This window comes from Manduca sexta, chromosome 15 (genome assembly GCF_014839805.1).
Source record: "Manduca sexta isolate Smith_Timp_Sample1 chromosome 15, JHU_Msex_v1.0, whole genome shotgun sequence".
NCBI classification, from domain to species: Eukaryota; Metazoa; Arthropoda; class Insecta; order Lepidoptera; family Sphingidae; genus Manduca; species Manduca sexta.
Genome location: NC_051129.1, coordinates 1,950,477 through 1,974,327, shown reverse-complemented (window position 1 = coordinate 1,974,327; position 23,851 = coordinate 1,950,477). Strand labels below are relative to the sequence as shown.

General features: G+C 33.7%; 1 protein-coding gene across 1 annotated transcript in view; it reads left to right on the top strand.

Annotated features, from left to right (window-relative positions):
• Positions 1-23,172, top strand: part of LOC115450356 (GTP-binding protein REM 1) — a 139,917-nt gene extending 116,745 nt beyond the window's left edge. Inside the window, exons 3-5 of the mRNA XM_037438892.1 lie at positions 17,513-17,598; positions 18,124-18,313; positions 20,965-23,172. Coding sequence (XP_037294789.1) covers positions 17,513-17,598; positions 18,124-18,313; positions 20,965-21,242 — 554 coding nt within the window. The 3' untranslated portion in view covers positions 21,243-23,172. The remainder of the gene's footprint in view (positions 1-17,512; positions 17,599-18,123; positions 18,314-20,964) is intronic.
• The last annotated feature ends 679 nt before the right edge of the window (positions 23,173-23,851 follow it).

Genomic DNA, 23,851 nt, shown 5'->3' with positions numbered 1-23,851 from the left:
AAAGTAGTTTAATTCTAAAGCATAGAACACAATCATTATTAATAATACTTAACTACGTAAAACGTAAACGTAAAATTTGACTACGGAAACGACTCTACAAGAAAATTAACAACATTAACATCTGCTTGCACTTAGGGTTATATAAACAAAACTTGTATGGAAACTAATTACTACCTTTAAACTACTTAATTTTCTAATACTAGGTTAAAACGGGCCACGTCTGCTGTATTGAAAATTACCATGAAACTATATATACTATGAAACTGATTATGGTAAACTAATTAAATTAATCAGTACCTAGTTAATTGAGCGTTGCTTTAACTATAAGAAACAGTATATAGTAGTAAAAGATTAATAGATATATAATAGATATCTATTCTACATAAAAATAGCAAGGAATTACTTAGAACAATGACGTTCAAATAAATCCCGCAATTAAATTGCGTGTTTTTCCAAACGATTAAGTTCAGTTTTAAGTTGAGACGGAATTATGTCCAAAACTTGATCAAAAGTGGAAAGTAGCGCACTAATAAATCGAGTTATGAATTTTCACTTAACGTAACTTTACCTCAACGCCGTAAACTTGCCCGAGACAAAAAATTTGTTCTGGAACCACCATTTTTATTCTTTGTTATAGAATTATACTATATTATTGTATTGGAAAATCGTGCCATAGCAAGATCATATCGCAGTGGTCTCTTTTTTTATAAAATAAATAATGAATATATCTTTCCTTGTCATTTTTCCAACAAAATGTAATTTTTTTCTGGAAGTGTGGTTTGAATATAAGTTATTTGCTATTCTGTATTATATACAATAAGGTACAAAATCAAACGTAAAGTACTTTCTTATTAAAACATAATAATTGTGTCATCACAACAGTGGCGAAGCGTCCATACAAGCCGATTCCCACCGGCTTCCCTTTTAGGTTTTCGGTGATACTAAACAAAATATTTAATAGGCAAATATAAATTTACAACATACCAGACAGTGAACAATAATTATAATAGCTTAACTTATTAATTAATGATCACTTAATAATGACATCTATCGGCGAATAGCCCGTTGTTTGTTAATTTAATCGAAATCGATTACCTATTTTAAATAACGTTAGATGGCGCACCTTGTATTTAGTTCCCCAGAAATTCCGTTACCAAAGTGAAATTGTGACGCCACTGGCCTAAGGTAACCCGCTGTTAAGCGGCTTAATGTCGTAGTATGTTTTTTAATATAGATGGCAGCACTTTGTATGAATTTCTATGCCAGTGTTTGTCGGAATCGCGCGGAAGATATAGGCAAAGGGAACCCGAGCATTTTCGGCTTCACGTTAACCGACTTTGTATAGTTGTCACTTTTTACGTCCATTAAACGTCATAATTTATTATGCTACCAAGTTGCGGTGTTTGGAAATTGTCATATTCATTTTATTTTTTGATAGTTTTGTGATATTTAGTTACCAGCGCTTTGTTTATTTAGAAACTACAAGTAAATGTGTATTATAATGGAATTAACTACCTGTGATCAGTTTAATGTCTACCTTTACGTAAGTATATTATTAGTCTGTAATTTCACATATTAGTATTTAGATGGTTAAATATTAAAAGTAGATCTAAAAGTTTTTGATTTTAGACACAAAATGTGTTAAAGTGTGGCTGTATGCATATGTTTGTATAATTCATAAATTAGAACATCACTAGTAGTAATGACACATCACTATTAGACGCCATGAAGAAAGTGTAAAAACTGGTGTAAAGTAAACAGTGATAAAATAAATATCCAAAATAAAAACAGGGAGTTTACTTTGTCTGCGATATAAAAATATAAATAAAAACACACGCCAACAGGTTATGGGCCCAGTACCCCAGGCCATTCAAAAAAAAGGAAGTAATACAAAAGAAATACTACGAAGCGTCTCCATGTACAATGAAAAGATGGCGGAAGAAATAAAAATAGAAAAATTAACTAATAGTGAGAGTTTTCTGCTATGGAAATTCGAAATAAATATATATATCAAAGCCTTAAAATTAGAGGAAGTGATGTCGCAAACAAAAAGCGAGGTGAAAATCAGTGAGTACGACGTTAAAGATGCCAAGGTACAAAAATTAATTATTAATTCCATCGACCGTAAATTAAAAGGACACATAGTGGGATGCAAGACAGCTTTAGAAATGTTCAGTAAATTATGTCAGATATTTGAAGGCTCTGAGGAAAGAAATAAGTCTACATTATTGCAAGAATTTTTTAACTTCAAAAACGGGAATAAACCTTTATCCACTATTATAACAGAAATCGAAAATTTAAGGCTCCGTCTAAATAACTTGGGGCAAAATATAACTGATGAGGTGGTAATATCTAAGATACTAACATGTTTGCCAAACAACCTGGATCATTTCATAACGGCATGGGAATCAGCTCCGGATGACCAAAAATCACTTACGAATTTAACAAATAGGCTTCTAAATGAAGAAAGCCGTTTAACAGAAAACAAAGATAATAAGCAAGTTGCTTTTAAAGCTGAGAAGAAAAACTATAATAATCATGTAAAATGTTTCAAATGTAATAAACAAGGGCATTTAAAAAAGGAATGCAAAATGTGTAGTATATGTAAGAAGTACAACCATACAGAAAATGAATGCAAATTTAAGTTCAAGAAATGCAATATATGTAAGAAAAGTAACCATAAAGAAGAAAATTGCTTTTTTAAGGACAAAGAAAAGAAAAAGGATGTAGCATTTTTTTCAAACCAAACTAAAGGAAGTACAACAGAAAATGTAAGGTTTATTGTAGACTCAGGCTGTACATCTCACATGACCAATAACATTGAAATATTAAATAATTTTGAAGAAAGAAATACAATTGTTTCTACAGCTAATGATAATACAATGCAAGTAAAAGGTCAAGGAACAGTAATTGGCACAGATTGTACATTACATAAAACACTTTATATACCTGAGCTCGCTCAAAATTTATTGTCAGTTAATGCTGTCACAGAAAATGGTGGTACAGTTGTATTCACAAAAGACAAAGTAAACATCTATAAAAACTCAAACCTAATAATACAAGGTAAAAAGGAAAACGGATTGTTCACAGTGAAAATGAAGAAAAATTTTGAAGAAGCATTATTAATTAGAGAAAAGGGAACAGCTTCAGAATGGCATAGAAGGACTGGACATCCTGGAAAAAGAATATTAGAATCAATTTCAAAGGTAACAGAAGGTATAAATATAATAGGAACAAAAACTTTAGAAGAATGCAAAATATGTACGCAGGCAAAGCAACAGAGACACTTTTAACACAGTCAGAAATAGAGCTGGAAGACTCTTAGAAATTCTTCATACTGATGTCTGTGGACCTTTTGAAATACCTACACATGATGGATATAACTATCTACTCACAGTGATGGATGATTTCAGCCATTTCATTAAATTATATTTATTAAAATACAAAAGTGAAGTAAAGGAAAATATTATAAACTACATAGAGGAGACCGAAAGAGAAATCGACGAAAAAGTATCTTGCATAAGGTGTGATAATGGAGGCGAATATACCAGCAAAGCTCTCAGAGAATGGTGTAGACAAAAAGGGATTAAGTTAGATTACACCGTGCCTTATTCCCCTCAATTAAACGGTAAGGCAGAACGATTAAATCGGACACTTCAAGAAAAGACTAGAGCATTGTTATTTGATTCAAAGTTAGGCAAAGAAATGTGGGGCGAAGCCATGTATTGCGCTGCTTACATTTTAAATAGATTACCAAGTGAATCACTAAATCAGAAAACTCCATTTGAATTGTGGTATCGTAAAATACCAAATATTGCAAATATACAGAGATTTGGATGTGTTGTATATGCCAAACAATTACAGGTAAATTTACAGAAACTAGATTCCAGAAGTAAAAGATTATTAATGGTTGGCTACACTAACAACGGTTATAGACTATGGAATGAAAAGGAACGTAAAATTGAAATTGCAAGAGATATTGTAATAATAAATAATGAAGAAATAGAAGAAAATGAGGAAAGGGAAATTACCACACCTATAAGACTAAGCACAAATAATTCATATAACAATACACCAAGTTCTATATATAATGAAACAGAAATTATGAAGCAAATACAAGAAAGTGAACAGGAACAAAATGAAACAGTGCAAGAAAGTCACAGCTGTCTAGATAGTGACACAGAAACAGAAAATTTTGAAACCAGAGATAGTGAAGCAAATAACATTGAACAACAGAGAACACATAGAATAACAAGAAAACCTACATATCTTCGTGACTATGTACTACTTACTTATAATGAAGCAATTATGTCAGATGAAAGTGAAAATTGGAAGAAAGCTATAAATTCAGAGAAGGAATCCTTAGATAAAAATAATACATGGGAAATAGTAGACATAAAAGATACAAAAGGACAGAAAATACTCTCAAATAAATGGGTATTTAAAGTCAAAGATGAAGGTATTTATAAAGCAAGACTTGTTGTCAGAGGATTTGAGCAAGATGGAATTGACTATAATGACATATATAGCCCAGTAGTAAATCAATCATCGCTAAAGTTACTTTTTGCCATAGCCGCTTCTAATAATTATGAATTGATGGCATTTGATGTGAAGACTGCATTCTTATATGGACAACTAACTGAAGATATATACATGCATATTCCGGAAGGATATGAAAAGCAACCAAACAAAGTTTGTCATTTAAAAAAGGCTTTGTATGGCTTAAATCAAGCACCAATCACATGGAATAAACAATTTACCGAAAAAATGTTGAAACTAGGATTAAAAACTACAAAAACAGATAAATGTGTTTTCATAAATGATGCTAAAACTGTAATAATTGCTATATATGTAGATGATGGATTAGCTATTGCAAAAGATAAGGAAAATTTGTTAAAAATACTAGATGGTCTAAAAAAGGAGTTTGAAATAAAAGTATGTGAGAATCCAAAAGCTTATGTTGGTTTTGAAATAATCAAAAATGAAGAAGGTATAAAATTACATCAAGAAAACTATATTAAAAACCTTTTGGAGAAATTTGGTATGACTAATTCAAAATATGCAAGTACACCATGCAACTATGACAAAAGGACAGTATCAGAAATTCAAAGTAAATCAGACTTTCCCTATAGAGAACTTGTAGGAGGTTTACTCTACTTATCTACAAGATCTAGACCGGATATCAGCCAGGCAGTAAATGAAGCAAGTAGAAAGACTGAAAATCCTACTAATGAAGATGTCATAGCTGTAAAGAAAATATTAAAGTATTTAAATGGAACAAGACAGAAGGGAATATTATACAAGAAAGGAGGAGATATTTCTAAATTGGATGCATATTGTGATGCAGATTATGCAAATTGCACCACTTCAAGACGAAGTAACACTGGTTTTGTAATAATGTTTTCAGGTGGACCAATTTCTTGGTGCTCTAAACGTCAACCTATTGTAGCACTGTCATCAACAGAAGCTGAGTACATTGCAGCTGCTGATTGCTGTAAAGAAAGCTTATATCTAAAATCTTTAATAAGTGAATTAACAGAAGATAATGTTAAGGTAGTATTACATGTAGACAATCAAAGTTCAATTCAATTAATTAAAATAGGTTCATTTAAAAGATCAAAACACATTGAAGTTAGATACTATTTTATTCATGAAAATTATAAAAAAGGTAACATTGATATTAAATATTGTCCAACAGACATACAAATTGCAGATATGTTTACTAAGCCATTAACCCGTCATGACTTGTCAAAATTTTATTTTCAAATATGTACAGGTAGCTGAATGTTTGCCGCCAAACATTGACAGCTACGCGTGTGACGGAAAAATAACCTTATTATGTAGTATATAAGGTTATAATCCCGTGACACACGCAAATGTCATGTAGCTGTCTTGGCTCGCCGGCGAGCCACGAGAGACCAAGAGTTAATGAAAAATAAATTTGAATTTCATTGCACAAAAATAATTAAATAAAATTATATAACTGTATACTTTTATAAGGTAAAATTAATGTTGATTCAAATTATATATGCAAAAGCAATGTAAACACAAATAAATAAAAAAAAAAAATGAATGAAAATGGTAAATTAAAATGTAGCATAAAATATTCATATAGAAGTTAAGTTAATTATTGTAAAGACAACTAGTGGTGTTCTAACAGAAAAATAATAAAATATTAAAATTGGTTTCAGTTCATGAGTTAAAGATAATTTAAATTTTAGTAAAAATGTAAAATTAAGGGAAGGTGTTAAAGTGTGGCTGTATGCATATGTTTGTATAATTCATAAATTAGAACATCACTAGTAGTAATGACACATCACTATTAGACGCCATGAAGAAAGTGTAAAAACTGGTGTAAAGTAAACAGTGATAAAATAAATATCCAAAATAAAAACAGGGAGTTTACTTTGTCTGCGATATAAAAATATAAATAAAAACACACGCCAACAAAATGTGTGTTAGAAGAAAATAAATACTTACTTATTATATTTTACTGAATTTAAAACGATACAAGCAAAAGTTAACAAATAACCTTTCTTGATTATTTAAATTGATAATTATATCATATACGTTTATCATGTAAGTACCTTTAAACTGTTGGTCTGTTTGGCGATCGTGATACCTATTCTATATGGGGTAATTACATTTAAAGTTTTATTTTGAAAAAAAAAATACAGATACTTATTTGGAGGTAGTGTGGTTATAATTTTAATACTTACTTTTGTTGCTGTTATAACAAATTAATAGGTAAGTACTTATATTTGTGATTAATGGAAGGAGAATTATCTACATTTATTGTTCGATTTTATAAATGTTTCAATTATTTACGCATAATAGGTAATTTAGTAGGTATGTCAACGTTAGTCGATTTCGAATCAAGACTAATTCATTGTCTTAGTTTTTGTTTTCCCATAAATTGCTCCCGATATCTTAAGTGACGCAATTTTTTTCACACCGGGTTACCTTTTGAAAAATTTCACCCTTCGCCACTGCATCACAATATTTGTATTCGTTCAAATTTACGTATGAGTTTACCCAACACGTTGTTGTCAAATATGTTATCTTTGACGTGAAATTGACATTTGACGACATCATAAAAATACCGCTAAGTCAATGTTGCCGATGATTGGTGTACAGGGGTGCCGACAATACTTTTAAAATCTATACATATTATAAAACAAAGTCCCCTTCTGACTGCCTGTATGTTACAGATTATCTCAATATCTACTTAACGGACTTTATTGAAATTTGGTATGGAGATAGTTTAAGACCCTGGGAAGGTTATACTCACTTTCCATTCCGGGAAAATATAAAGCGGGACTTTTACCCCGATACAAAAGTTATTATAAAATAAAAGTATTTTTTACTCAGTACTTTAAGGTTTAATTTGACTTTCCAATACAAAATTGTTTGTAATTTTTTGAAATCTATTTATCTTTCTATTACCTCATAGATCCAGTGGCAACATCCTTAGCTGTAAAACCGCTGAAATTAACTTTATAGCTCTCATAATAAGGTTCAAAGAACAATGCAATGCAGTATTTTATAGCTCTCAAAGATATACATAACAGAACTACTCAAACAATAATTTGTCTAAAACCAAGCGTTATACAAAACAGTCTATCTCAAAACACAACAAAGTAACATAGTTCCATGAAATCTAAATACTTCACTAATTATTAATTCCGTGAACTATCTGTACTGGGAAAGTACATATCAATCTTGCATAGTTGGCAGCCGAGCTTCGTTTCGTACGTGGCAAATGACAGGTCATCGTGGAGTGCGGCGGAGTGACGAGCGACGCGTTCCGTTGGTATATACGTCTGGCTTCGATGTTAGAAGATATTCGTTTTTATCGTGTTTATAAGTCGGAAGCTTCTTAGAACTATTTTAAATACTTAAACACTGCTATCAAAGGCGCGTAAAATTCAACTATTAATACATTAAACCAGCGGTCGGCAACACGCGGCCCGCGAACGTTCTACTTACGGCCCGTGATTTTTTGTAACATTTAATAAATTAATTAAAAAAGAGTTAGCTCGTCTAAAGAACGCGCTATTCTACCGTCAAATGAACAAACGAAAGACAGTCAGTCTGTAAATCAGTACGTATATCAGAAGAAAGATTCTTATAGTGTTAGATATGAACAATTATATGTATGTACATTGGGCATCTTAATATTATACGTGCGGCCCGCCTTTACTTAATTTTAGCCAACTTGTAGCCCTTGCCTATCAAAAGGTTGCCGACACAGTTTAGTGAGTTGTATCTCGCCCATCAGGACCAAATTTGTGCTTCAATGGTTATTACCAATTAGTAATCAATTGTCTTTATATATCCGTGTGATAGGATTTCACAGCGTCCTTAGATATTGATACATAAAAACATTTACAGAAAATAGCTAATTTGCGCATTAAAACGTGCAAATCACGATGTAAAAATGTTAAGTAATCATCGCACGAACGCAAAATTTTTGTATGGCAATTTTCCCAGTATCTATATATTCTTAAAACTTTTCGATTGCAACCTATACCCATGGTATTATTACTTTACTTACTTGTAGAACACAAGCCTGAGATACTAAAATATTCATATTTGAACGTCGTGGACACACACAGTGTTTTTATTGGGCATTGTAAGTATTAATATATTGCCTCTAAACGGGTTATGTGCCACTCAATTTTGTCACAAATTGTATGAAAGTTACAAAAATGACTTCCAAGAATAAAACTCGTAAACGATCACAATATTTTTTATATCAATTTTGATACGAGAAACAATAAACTCGCGTATATTTCATGGAACAAATAAACGAAGTGAGCGCACTGAACAAGTAATATCTGGCGAAACTACGTCCCAATTTTATTATGTCAAATAAAATGAGTAACGGTTGTGACAATTGCTAACATAGTCCATTGAAATGTTACATTTTTTAGGCCTTACCTTGCGTTTTTTAGAGGACGCAATTTTATTTTTTTGAAGTGTAGGGGGGGTCAGTCTAAAGCTAAAACCAAGTTTGTGGGGTCACCACCCTTGTCCCACGGCCGCCATCTTGAAAATAGGGGTTGAAATGGTTTTACGATGTATCTCTTAAACTATTTATCTGACAAAAAAAAATTATAAACATTTTTTGTTGCAAATTAAATTCTCTACAACTTTGGTCTAGTAACTTTTGTCGTAGAACTATAAATAAAGAAGTTATAAGCGAAAATTTTAACTTTAGTGAAAACTCCTTTTTTTTATTAGCATTTTGACTTTTAAAAGACTTAAAAGTCAAAATGCTAATAAAAAACTTACTTACGACAACTTCAACACAATATTATCAGCTATTCTTACAATAAGAGAGGTTAGAAATAATAATAATAATAGCAGGCTGATGTTCTTATGTTCCCTAATGGTCCCTTGGGTATTTGGGTATTAATGAGAGTACAAAAAAAGTATTATGAACCTTATAAACACACGTTCTGATGGCGTTGCAATGGACTTTGCTTAACATTGAGTTTCTTAACAATTTCGCTTATAACTTTTTTATTTATAGTTCTACGACAAAAGTTACTAGACCAAAGTTATAGAGAATTTAATTTGCAACAAAAAATGTTTATACACTTTTTTTGTCAGATAAATAGTTTAAGAGATACATCGTAAAAACCATTTCAACCCCTATTTCCAAGATGGCGGCCGTGGGACAAGGGTGGCGACCCCACAAACTTGATTTTAGCTTTAGACTGACCCCCCCTACACTTCAAAAAAATAAAATTGCGTCCTCTAAAAAACGCAACCCCAAATGTAATTTTTCAATGGACTAACAATATAATGATGTTATTTAGTTTCAGAAAGACAATACTGCCTTGTCGATCACGTGGGTAAAACAACTTGAAAAGGATATTTTCAAAAGCGATTTTATTTTTTCAACGAAATGTCTAAGCAAAAAAAATTTTATAAATTTTGGATATATTTCTTAAAAACGAACATATTGAAATAAATAATTTTATTTTAAAGACATCAAAGTCAAAATTCTAGTTGGTTATCTATTCCCACCTCTTTTGACGAATCAATGTAGTTATTTTTATGAGTTAATTTTCCTATGATAATATAATTGTTTGTGTCGAATTCTGCGATTTCTGTAACTATTTCTTATAAACATTCAAACAGCTTCACAAACTTTCGGTTTTATAATAGTAAAATATATTCTGATGAAATGGCAATAAACATCAAAATCGCTCCTCTCATACCCAACGACACGATCATTGCATGAACCCAATCAATGCTAGACGTCATTCCGAAATTCACCATTTTATGGCTGGTGGAAAATCGCTGGCGTTGTTTTAATTTTTATCGGCGCTCGTTACGCTCACTCACCTGTCATACTGCGCCCGAAAAGCTACTGTGTTAGGGCCGGCATATATGGCGGAACACAGCGCAAATATTTTTTTTACTATCAAACTATTATCGATATTGTCTTCATTGAAATAATACTCAAAATCACTTAAGACAACAAATTGCATTACAATGTTGTGTTAGTTGCGCACAAAAGTCCTAATTGGGACATTTTCGAGTCTTGATTTTGTGCCGGTATACGTTCCGATATATCTACCTCATTAATCTTCATTAATATAAAACTTTTTTTTATGGGATCCACTGCAATTATCGTCATGTTACCTTGCTAATATGATAGCGATTCCCCGGCTTAGCAACCGCAGTGGCACTGATGGAGAGTGGTGAAGGAAGACTTGGGAAAGAATGGGAACTTGCTACAATGGACGAAGAGGAAATGCTCGCGGCCTTTTTTAAATTTTAATGTTTTATGCAATCAGGTTGTATATACACTGCATTATGTTCCTCGGGCAAGATAATTATCTACTCATGCATGGACGTCCATGCGCTTTGAAGACAGAACGAACAAGAATTGCCTCGGGAGACATTATACGCTATTGATTGTACCAGATATATGCTATTGGATAGCGACTTACCCACCGTTCTGTCTCGTACCTTGTTCTCACAAATCGCATTTCGAGATCAAACAGATCATATTCGGTAGGTAAAAAATGGTTATTGCTAATTTCATACTTTGTATTCCATAGGTAAAGCGTAGAAAGACATTTTGACAAGCGCTATGAGAAATAACATCTCGTATAGTCACATTATACCTTGACATTAGTAAAATCATCATCTGAATGGCAAATTGAATTGATCGAAGTCACATTGTATTACATATATTTTATATACTTAGATTGAATTAAGACTTTGATGTCAAGCACGTCTTCGGTACCTCAATATACAAAAAAATCTTTGTGCGACATCTCAAAACCTGTTTCAACTTAATTAACACAAGATGTATTCGGAGACGTCTTCAAATGAAATGACTTCATTCAATCGTTCCACCTCGAAATTACTTTCGTAATGTTGTAATAAACATCGGTACTTGTCTCAATACAATTAAGATTGAATTCCCTTTAATTGTTAAACGTCTGCACACCCCTCCATTTACCATCAGGTGCAGATTCATCGTGCTCCACTTATAAAAAAAATCAGAACTTCACGCCTTCTATATCCAAAATATATCAAAAGCTTCCAGATCCTTATTGCTGATGGGGCAAGAAGGTTCTGGAGTGGAGGCCACGGCCTGGCAAGCAGCAGGCAAGGCAAGCGCAGCGTCACAGATAACCTCATAAAAGTCTTAGGAGGTCGCTGGATGCGGGCCGGTTACAAAAGGTCGATCTGGAAATCTTTGGGGTGACCCATGTTCAGCAGTGGATATCTTACGGCCGATGATGATGATCTCCAAAAGTATATATAGACGCAACTGACAACCTATACTTTACATTTGCCAAATTGTTATCTATCATAAATCTACCGTAATTTGGATTCACAAAGCACTCTATACAATTTTATATACTATACTAGCGACTTGCCCCGGCTTCGCACAGGTGCAGTGCTGACTATTTAATGGATGTTATTATTATACATATAAACCTTCCTCTTGAATCACACTATCTATTAAAAAAACCGCATCAAAATCCGTTGCGTAGTTTTAAAGATTTAAGCACACACAGGGACAGAGAAAGCGACTTTGTTTTATACTATGTAGTGATTTAATCCCATGACACTCAGTTATTGTGTGCAATATAACCAGTGAGTTACAGTTATTGTTGGACGTATTTTTTTAGACCATAATTTTATTAATTCTGCTGAATGTGGTGTACAATAAAGTGTTTTTCATTTCATTACAATATCCTTCAAACAGGAATACAATATACTAGGATACAATGTACTAATAGTACTTGATGCTTAGCGGCAGAAATAGACATTTCCATAGTAGCTACCCAGTCGGATTATCGCATAAGACCTACCAGTTAGTATATTAATTATTATCTGTACAATTATAATGCTGAGATCCATTAGCTCAGAGTGCTTCATTGGACAGAGGTAATACCGTGTGATAAATTCATAATATCATGCAGTAGTCGAGTGCATGCAATTCCTTAGAATGACAAGACAAAGGTAGTATTATAGTTTAATATATAAAATAAGGCACAGTTCGTAGTTTGGTGAAGATTTATCAAAAATAAACACTTATAAATATCTTATACGAATTTATCAAAAAATACAGTTTTCATTTTAACACCACTATAACAAATTCATAAACAGAATATGTATGGCTTTAAAAGTGTTAAATATATGATATATAATTCGAAAATGTGGGCTTGAGAAACACTAGAAACAGTTTTAATTGGAGCATCCATATTAATGGGTCACTTGAAATAATGAAATGCAATAACCAAAAGAATTAATGAATTCGTTAAGGAAATTGTTTATTGATTTATTCTGATATTGTTTAAATTAACATATTTTGTATTTAGTATATTTATTTAGTTTTCAATATTTCTTTAATACAATGCCTCGATGGCGTAGTTGTATTGCAAGTCCGGTACAATAGCGCTCTGAGGTCCTGGGTTCGAATCCCGTTCGGGTCGGGCAAAATAAAATTTTGGGTTTTTTCTGCTCAGTATCAGCCCGGAGTCTGGAATTTGTGCCCGATATGGCGATAGGCTCGCCCCCTATCACATCATGGGACGTAACATATTTGGCGAAAAGTGGGTGCCCTAGTTGCGCCTCTGCATACCCCTTCGGGGATAAATGCGTGATGTTATGTATGTTTAATACAATGCTATCTGTATTGCTATTTGAGTTTTAACTCGCATCTCCGGAAATTTATAAAGTTTTTCGAATTAAAAATCATCTAAGGTCTATTAAGGCCTTATTCCGTCTATAGAGATATATCCGTATTTTTGCAATTACGGGCGTTTTAATAGAAGGGCAGCTTTGATAGCCGTATGGCTAAATACGTTATTTTTTAACTCTTACCCGTACGACTATGGAACTATCCTTCGAATAGAACGTCCGTAATTCCAAAAAGACGGATTCGCCCGTATACGGAATAGAGCTTCGTCACCTTATATTATAATATAAATAATAATATTTGCCCTGTATTATATACTTTCCCACTGTTGGACACGGGCCTCCTCTACTACTGAGAGGCCTTAGTCCACCACGCTGACCCAGTGCGGATTGGTAGAATCACACACCCTCGAAATCCTTATAGAGAACTTCTCAGGTATGCACGTTTCCTCACTATGTTTTCCTTCACCGTTAAAGCAAGCGATAATTCACAAAGAATACACACATAATTAAGAAAAATCAGAGGTGTATGCTTGGGATTCGAACCTGCGGACATACCCGGTCCGTGACCTTAATATAATATTATTCTCAATAATTACGTAATTTTCTATTAATGAAAATAATGTATCAGATATAACAAACTCTAAAACATTAACCTCATCATTTATCACCAAGTATTTAAGAAAATGATCAACTCAATCCATCTTTCGACACATCCATTTAGATTCCAAAGACCCATCACACAAGATATTTCAATACAAACTGCAATTAAATATTTAATCCATCAATAAGAGAGGAGAATGTGTCACTATGCTATAGAATACCGGAACCGATAATAGTGCCAAATTCCTCGCGTGCCGGCGACGCCCGTGTATAGCGGTCATTGCGGTTGACACGGGCGGGGGGAAAGGGGCCTTGTTCAAAGAGTTGGCATTAAGGGTTGCTTTCAATTTCAATTTATTACAATTTTGCACCTGGTATGATTACGAGGCGGTCTTTCCATTCATAATTTAAGATGTAGTTAATTATTTACCCCCTTATTCATAGACGTTTTTTATCGAACGACCGAGTAAGGCTGTGATAACAAGTCTGTTTCTCAGTGCTGACGGCATGGCAGTCGTCGCAGTGCGTAGACGTAGGGCCATTGTGATTGGCTAATATTGAAATACAACAATAATGACTAATCACAACGGCCCTATGTCTATTTCTCAGTGCCGTTGGGCACTGAGAAACAAGCTTGTTATCACAGCTTTACTCCGTCCTTAGATAAAAAACGTTTATGAATAAGGGGGTTTTAATCCTACTAATATTATAAATGCGAAAGTTTGTGAGGATGGATGTATGGATATATTTATGTATGGATATATGTATGTTTGTTCCTCTTTCACGAAAAAACTACTGAACGGGTTTAGATGAAACTTTGCAGTGATATTGGTTATACATCGGAATAACGCATAGCCTATAATTTATAATGATTTTGTGTAATTTGGTCGTAATATAACGATACATATAAAGTAAGTCGGAAAAACAATATCCTGGAAAACGCATTCACGCGGGCGAAGACGCGAGCAAAAGCTAGTTACTAATATTTAAATGTTGATGATTATAATTATTGTATTTTGAACGATGGGTGATATTTTAAATATATACCTATGATTTAATGCACCATAATTATTGTTAACAAAAAGGTGTTACATGTTGAGCGTGGACGCTGTCAGAGAAACTATATTGCTTATTATAATGGTGAAGAGGAATGGACTGCAGAGATAAAAGTCCGCAGTTTAAACCCCAGAGCGCACCCTTGACTTTTTTAAAGTTATGCGTGTTTTTGTTTTGTGAATTATCTCTTCTTTTAATGGTGAAGAAGAACATCGTGAAGAAACCTGTATACCTGAGACGCTTTCTATAATAATTTTGAAGATAGGTTAATTCTGCCAATCCGCACTGGGCCAGCGTGGTGGCTAAGTCCTAATTCTTCTGATTAGTAGAGGAGGTCCGTGCTCAGCGCATGTTTATAATACAGCGCTGATATTATTATTTATTATAATACAAATACATGGTTACACACCACAAGGGTTCGTTCCAAAGTTTGCTGAATGGAGACTATTCGAAACTTTTGGATGCATTGTGGGTTTAGAGGAAAAACAATAGCGAATGGAGAATCTCAGCGGAGGGAAGGAGCATTTGTTACACATTTAACACTATGTAATCCTAATACAGACCAATATTATTTTTTTAATACGAGCACGGCCAAGTGACCCGACTCCACCTGATTTTAAGTAGAGTGGGATCCAAAAGAATATCGACTGATGAGTGATGATTACCCCTCGACAGCCAACATAATTATGCCGGCCTGTTAGAACCGAATATACACAGGCTGATCCCGGAACGCGACACACCAACTTCGAGCACTATGGCGGGTTTTACACCTTGTGTACCGTGTTCGCTATCAGAGTGGATACAAATATCAATACCAACAATTTACTGCTCCAAAGTTATAAACAGTTTACATAATTCTCGCTAGTTCAATGGCTTCTTATTCCTAGAAATCTCACGTGTTTGGAGAGGTAGTGCCAACTGGAAACTCGACATTGATGGATGCCGCCACCGTTCCTACAAGTCACTTTCCAAATTTTTCATACTGTCAAATACTCATTGTTTTGCCAACAATGAGATATTGTTTGTAATTATGCCAAAATGTGAAAAGTTTTGAAATGTCGCGTCATAGTACTCGTTGTTCGTCCGATGTGGGAATTTTGGCGAAATTATCAAATTTTACATTTTGATTTTATTTCTTGGCTCGAGAAAATTATATAATACTAAGTTTTTGCTACGACTCCGCCCGGGTGAAAAGTTTTTCCGGGATAAAATGTAGCTTTTAATGCTCAGGAGTAATGTAGCTTCCTATGTGTGAAAAAAAAATCTAATTTGGTTTGATGGTTCTTGAGATTAACGCATTCAAACCAAAAAACAACTCTGTAGCTATATAGATTAAAGATAAGGCAATATATATAAGTTCTAGTTACATTATTTTTTATCCATGGTGTAAAATAAAGTGTAATAAAATAAAATAAAAATAAAATAAGTAAACAAATGAAAAACCAAGTATCTGTATATATAGCCCGCAAACGTGTTGCTTACTACGTACGCGTTGATATTAACTGAGCTCCACTACCAGACAGAAAAACATAGGGATTAAAGAAGCCGAGGGACTGTCACTCGCCTTACAAAACGCAAGGTACTATTAAAATTTAATTCACTGTCTACCCTCCATACCTAGAGCGCAATATTAAGTGTCTTGCCTACACCACTATAAAGCGTGATATTTATATACACATCAATAGGATCGTGTTAGCCCGTACATACGGTGTCCGCATGTTTTCACATAACGAATAAAATTTCAACATAAATTGAGAATTTATTTGAATGCTCTCGTAAAATGAGCTGGAATTTTAGCCAGCGGTTTAAGTATTAAGTCTGCTCAGTAAAATTTGGACATGAGGTTATTAAAACACGACAGGGAGTTATTTCTATCTCTGCTTCGTTTTTTTTGGGCTTCTATACCTTGAAGAGCATTTATGCCGCTCTAATTACAATTTACAAGCTCACACAAAGGTTAAACAATTAACCTCAAATCGCATTAATAAAAAGAAAACACACAATTTTTACAATACAGTTTCAGATACTCTCAATTAATGCTGATATATATAAAACCACTCGAAGTTATTGAAGCTAAGCTACCATTAGGACCAAGTCACGAAAACAGGCTACGCAACGAGCGGCACGCCGGCATACCGTACTGCTCTGTCAGACATCATTCTGTCTTGTTCCCTTATTCCAGCTGAAGGCCAGGCCTTAAAACATTACGGCAATTGGCACGGCAGCACTATGAACACTGCTCTGTCAAGCCCACAAACCCGCTTGAACGGCGACTTCTAGTCCTCAGTTGACAGAAGTTTCTTGACTAAGTTAAAGCATCGACACAATGCAGGTGTTAATTAATTTCCTTTAACTTACCAAGCGTATATCGGCGCTTTAATGCCCGCCCTACGCCACAAACAATAAGGATTATTTGAAATGCTGATCATAATGAGAATATAAATTATTTCGTTAATTTAGGCTTCAATTAACCTAGTTTATTGCAATCCACTTGATTAGCCTGACTTAAGTTACACTTATGCCTATCCCTTGTGGTGGAAATCGTAAGAATTTTTCAAAAGATCAGTGCCTCACACATTATTTTATTATAATCATGATGAAATCGACGAAATAATCCCAACACCATACATACCTCATTATTAATGAATGATGACGTAATACATTTTGTTTTCAGATACAGACAGCACCGAACAGAAGGTATCCATCATGCTGAATGGTGAAGAATCAGAATTGTACTTCGTCAACTGCACTAGCACAAAGGTAATCTTTGTCATAATTAATAATTTTACTTATTATTTTGAACCTTAAACATTAATTACACAGCGATCAATGCCCGAAATCATAAAAAAAAATACTGAACTGAATGACGAGTCCTGAAACTCAGGCTTAAAACCATGTATTACGAGTAATTACATTCATGCATCGATATATATGTACTACGTACTAGATTCAGCGTTCCGAACATTTACTGTGTTCAACTGATTTGAACTGCAATCCATTCAGACTGACTTTAGTATGATCAATATTAACAGCTTGGGGTTGTGTATGGAGTGGCGCTTATGATATAAGTACTTGATTCTAAGTGTAAACCTGGATTTGAATAAAAAATATAAATCAAATAAGTAAAATTATTTGCTGTTCAACTATATAAATAGGTTATAACAGTGACGTTTTAGTCACTGTTATAACCTATTTATATAGTTGAACAAATAGTTTATTTGACCGTTTGTGTCTATAGAATACACGTCAATGCATTCATGTTATTAATTGTGAGTATATTTCTAGGAAGAAATCGAGCGATCCGAGCCGCCGGACGCGTTCGTAGTGATCTACTCTGTGGTAGATAAGGCGTCGTTCCAGAAGGCGGAGCAGGAACTAGCGCGGCTGCTGGACTGCGATATGCTGCGCGCCAGGCCTGCGCTGCTCGTCGGCAACAAGATCGACTTGGCCAGAAGTAGAGCTGTTTCCACGCAAGGTAATTTTAATATATAAATGCTAAATTAACTGTTGAAAGGACAGGGCAGGAGTACCCTAGACCGGCGAAAATGTATGACACGAACTAAGAATTTGGAAGAGGCGAAAGAAGTGTTTCAAGATCGAAACATATTTTTTATGTGTGTTTTGAAGTCTGTTACGCTTTCATGGTTAAACTACTGAACTACCGATAAAAGAAAGCTTGAACAGAAAAAATATATATAAGGACATTTTTTCTAAATATTTGACAGGAATCGAATTCTACACCAGTACACCCGGACTGTATATGGGGTAATCATTATCGTTGGTAGTTTTCCAATTTGCAATATTTTAGAACAAATATAAAGCATCAATAACTGAAATTGTAAAAGGAAACAAGTCAAATACTATAAAACCAACAACACGAACTAAAATAGCAACATAAAAAAGTAGAAGTTTGGAATGAAAATACCGAACCGTTGAAACAGCATTGGCCTAAGGTATCCGGAATTCGAGATTTCCCGTTTGACGCGGTTCGGTTTTTGCCATCCGAACTACCAGGACGGAAGTCCGGAAAAGAACTTGCGGTTAGACTGCAGCGAAATAACATTATTTCTTCTTTGTTACGTATTTTTAAAGGAGAGAAGGTTTGCCTATGTTATTGTTAAAACGGTTACTGTTTGAAGACATTTTTAAAGTTAAGTTTTCTACTTTATAGAGTTCCTATATAGAGCTAAAGAGTTCTTTAGGAGGCGGTAATAGGAACTATTATTTCTTTTTATTGCAATTAAATGAAATATTCTGTAATCATTTTATATCAATTAAGACAATTACAACAATAGAATTGTCACCTTCGAATGCTAAGCTGCTTTTTTAATCTAGCCAACGAATAAGAAGGCCCTAGCAAATTAAAATAAATTATAAAGTTCCACTATTATTACTTACAGTTTACGATAGCGTAATTACAAATAGAACAGTCTGCTGAGACGATTGTACGCAGGTTCGAAACTCAATTCACATACCTCAGACTTATCGAAGTGATGTGCGTATTTTTTAACAATTACCTTTCATTTTAATGGTGAAAGAAAGCATGAGAGGAAACCGAATGCCCAAGAAGCTCAAAAACTAATTTCGATTTCGGGTATAAGTCAGCCAAAACCACTTGGCCAGCGTAGTGTACTAAGGCCTTATCGCTCTCAGTAGTAGAAGAGACCCGTGGTCACCAGGAGACAGTATTTACTATTTATTCGGTAACGAAAAATTTATTATATGAAGTACCTACCTAACTTTCAAATTATAATCTCGATGAAAAAACATAATTTGCAAGTTCACTAGTTGCGTCTCTGTTTAACATTAATAAAATTCGCTTAAACAGATTTACAACAACCAAAGACAAATTATCTACAAGTTACTAGGGAACAAACTCCCGTCCCTTCCCACTTAATACAATCTTACGAGATAAAGTCATCAAGGAAGCCCAAAAAAGGCTCCGAAGCTAATGGAATTACAGGGGCTTACGAAATTATTTTCTGATTACTCCGCCCAGCTGATGAATCACTGTAAGCTGAGGCTGTAAGTTGTCTTTATGAGGTTTTTAAGGGGTTAGACTATCTAGCTCTTACCATGGAACTCCTGATAGCCAAAATCGGCAGATCGCATAATAACATCAAGCCATGAATCGTAGCGAATCTTGACACAAATTTTTACCCATTAATTCCACACCAACTTCAATTATTCGCCGTTAGTCTAAATGAGACATTATATAAGTACACATTGTGCATTTGGCAACAACATATCTTAATGTACCTATAGCCACTTTATTTTTTCAATATTTTTGACAATTAATGCTTTATCTACAGTATATAAGTTACATTATATATCAGTGTGGTGCCAATATGACTTCCCAAGGCTACAATCTAGGTCACTCAACCCCCATAGCTACAGCGTATATTCAAGATTGATAAGACGTCGCTTGATTCCACTTATTATCCGGCATTACGGAAGATTGCGGTCAAAATAGATTTCCCGCGAGGCGGAGGATGTTTCGTTCATGTCGTCGATATTTTTGTGTATATAACTTTAGATATATTGTAAGCATTTACTTTTTATAGTATTTTTAATATTTGTTTTTAAGAGGAAATTGTGTACGCTGGTGGAGGACTTAATGTTATTTTAAAATATGAAATAGCTTTACTGTGCGGTTCTGCTTGGTGAAACACATTGTCTGCAATAAAAATGCCGCCGACCACTATTACGGAATAAAAATTATATTATGCTCGTGCAATGTGTCACTTGCAAAAATTCATCCAATATCCAATTTAATTAAGCGGTTCATACGTCAGGTTAAAGATACAAAATATCTTCACAAACTATCACAATTATAAAAAACGTGTTATTTCCTAGCACATAAAGCCGTTCGTGCTGCGCCTGATCTCTCTCCGGTCATGTCGGATTGCCGTCTCACCGAACTATGAAAGTGAAGGAACAGAAAGTGCACCTGTGTATTGCGCAAACACTTGTGCACTATAATATATCCTGCTTATCTGGCTGATCTGGCTGATCTCCGTTGAGATTGACCGCCGTGGTCGAAATTCTAGGCTACGAGGGATTCATATCCTAAAACTATCCTTACTGTTTATAAAGCATCTTTTAAAATAAAATTCTTGTCCACAGACGGCAAATGTCTGGCCTGTACATACAAAGCGAAATTCATCGAGGTGTCAGTCGGCATCAACCACAACGTAGACGAGCTCCTTGTAGGCATCCTCAACCAGATCAGGCTGAAGAAGCAACAGTATTCTGCCGACGGCGGCAGGGAGTCTTCCCCTGCCCACTGGTACAAGTCCAGGGGCGTCGTCAGGGCAAGTATGAAAGCGCGGCAAATGTTCACCTGGATCTTCGGTAAAGAGGATTCCAAATTCAAAAACTGTGAAAATTTACACGTCCTGTGAGTGGAGAATGACGGACCCGTGTTCGTCTAAACGGAATATGTACTATTGTGATGAGTGAAACGGAACGTGGCTGTATGTGTTAGTTTAAGTTTGCGGGCAACACTGTTTTGTAATTTACGGGATTTGCGTAGTCTTGTTTTGTTATTTTTAAAGATTTACTTATGTATCCCTGCAAAAAAAATCCTTAAAAGATGAAATATTTGTGTAATAGTTTCTCAAACAACTAGTATAAAAATTGAAGAATGTTTATAACAGAACGAACACACTTAGCTTCCTTTGCCTATTATGAGAAAAGCTTCACAAAATATTTAAATATTTATACACACCGCACGATACCAAATTAAACTTTAATATAATAAAATAAAAACAAATTACACAAATTCCCGCCAAAACACCAACCGACACAAACAGTGTTGCAAACAATAAACGCCAACTGTATGGTATTTATATTAATGTGCCAATTTTTGAGAGAATTTAATATATTTAGATAGTTTTGTTTAAGTTAATTAAATGTATACGTAAGGTATATCAGTATTGTCCCTAATGGTGCGAGTAGAGGTTCGTTATAAGTTCATGAAGGTCGATAGAAATCAAATAAGTACTTAGCGATCTTGGACATCATTAATAAAAATATCTTAGAAGAAAAATTTCACTTCTCGTTTTAATTGAGCCTTAGTAAAGTGACAGGTATTGCAACGTAAATCTTGAAGTCATTTTGAGACTTTCAAAAATAAGTGAAATAACAACATAATCTTCAAAACCAAAAAACCCAACTACTACATCAAAAGTACCCAATAATTGTAATGTTGTCCTATGAATACATTAATGCTTGGCAACAAAAATACATCCATGATAGGTATCCATCGATCCTGCTAAATATCTACGCAAACTAGTGTTTGATTTTTATCGACACTTTATCGAAATCGATAAACGTTCGAGCACCAACGTTGTCGAGAATATCAGCAATATTTATAAGTGATACTTATCTTTTAGATTTACGATATGTTAACATTATTGGACCACGAACGCATATAGTACCTGTAGAGTAACATTGTAATATATATCAATAATTTATCGCTGTAATTGAATTATGAATTACAATCGTCGTAGGGGCGAAAGATCTATTTTGATATTCCCAAACCATAGGGATTTAATAATAAAGATTAGCTAGTTAGTTACCTTATTCATAAACGTTGTTAAAATATGATTAAATCACTATTTTGTTACCATAAGTACGAGATTTAATATGAAAGGAATACTATAAATCATTATTATGAATGTAACGTTTATTTTCGAGGCCTTTGATCTTAAAATCGCTTATTTATAATTGTGTAGTTATTAACTTTATTTAGGATATTTTTTATATGTTACTAACTTGACTTACGTCTGTATTTAAAGAAGTTTTAGGGGGAAATGTAGGAAGGTGCTAATTTAAAATCTAAAGTTTAGTTACAGCGATAAAATGTAGTTTATTTAATAAATCCTTCTGGGTCCATAATATTCCTTCCATCCCAAATAACCTATCTATTATAATGTTTATGGTATTAAGAGTTAGACGGCTTTTACATTAGAGGCATGCTTTTTGGTTTGGAAATAACATTAGCTTGCAGAAATCAACAAATCGTAGAAACCATTTTGCAAGAAACAGTAAACTTACATAATCAATATAGAGGTTTATAATCTTGAAACTTCTTGGTTCTAATGTAAAGGTCGTTTAAAATAAAGCCTTTAATGCACAAAGGCACAATATATAATATCCTGCATCTAACTTCAGACTACCCCCTGTTCGTAATGGAATTGTAACGGATTTCCGATTCTGATTCCGGGCCTCTATAATTACGTTTTTCGCTGGTCATTTGATTTCCAATTACGATTCCGGGCCTCTATAATTACATTTTCTGCTGGTAATTTTTTGATATTCTGTGTCTCAACGACACACAATATTTCTCTTAACTTATATTACTTAAATTTTATAAACATTTCGAAATTTTACATCTCTATAAAATTAGTTTAATTACTGTTTTTTCAATATTACTTCCATTTTATTAACCTTAAAAAATCATATATTGAAATATGAAGCGAATATTTTGCTTAATAAATTTATAATTAAACTATTACAACAATATAAGGTTAAAAACTGTGTAAAACAAATTAAAATGTGTTTTTATAATATTCATAATATTGTAATAATACATTTATTTATAATTAAACTAGTTACCACATTTATGCCTTAGTTCAAATACAGGTCCATAATGATCTAGAATATTGAACATTTGTGTTAAACATTTTAGAAATCCCATAACCGTGGTTCTAAGTTGATTTTTATTCCTAAGTATTCATTTCTAATCCCTTACACTTTAATACCTTTTGAATTACGATTCAAAACAGTGCCTTTACTATTTTTGTTAGGTATTTATCAAAAAATATTACCCTAGTTGTTTAAAGTCCTCGTAAAATGGTTATACTATATTATTAACTCTAACCTAAAGGTGGATATAATATTAATTATATAGTATTGCATATCTCACTACTAAGTGTATAAAAAATAATCTAGTCTCAGTATTTGTCTATTGCATCGCGAAGGCATATCATTTATCTACATATGCTAT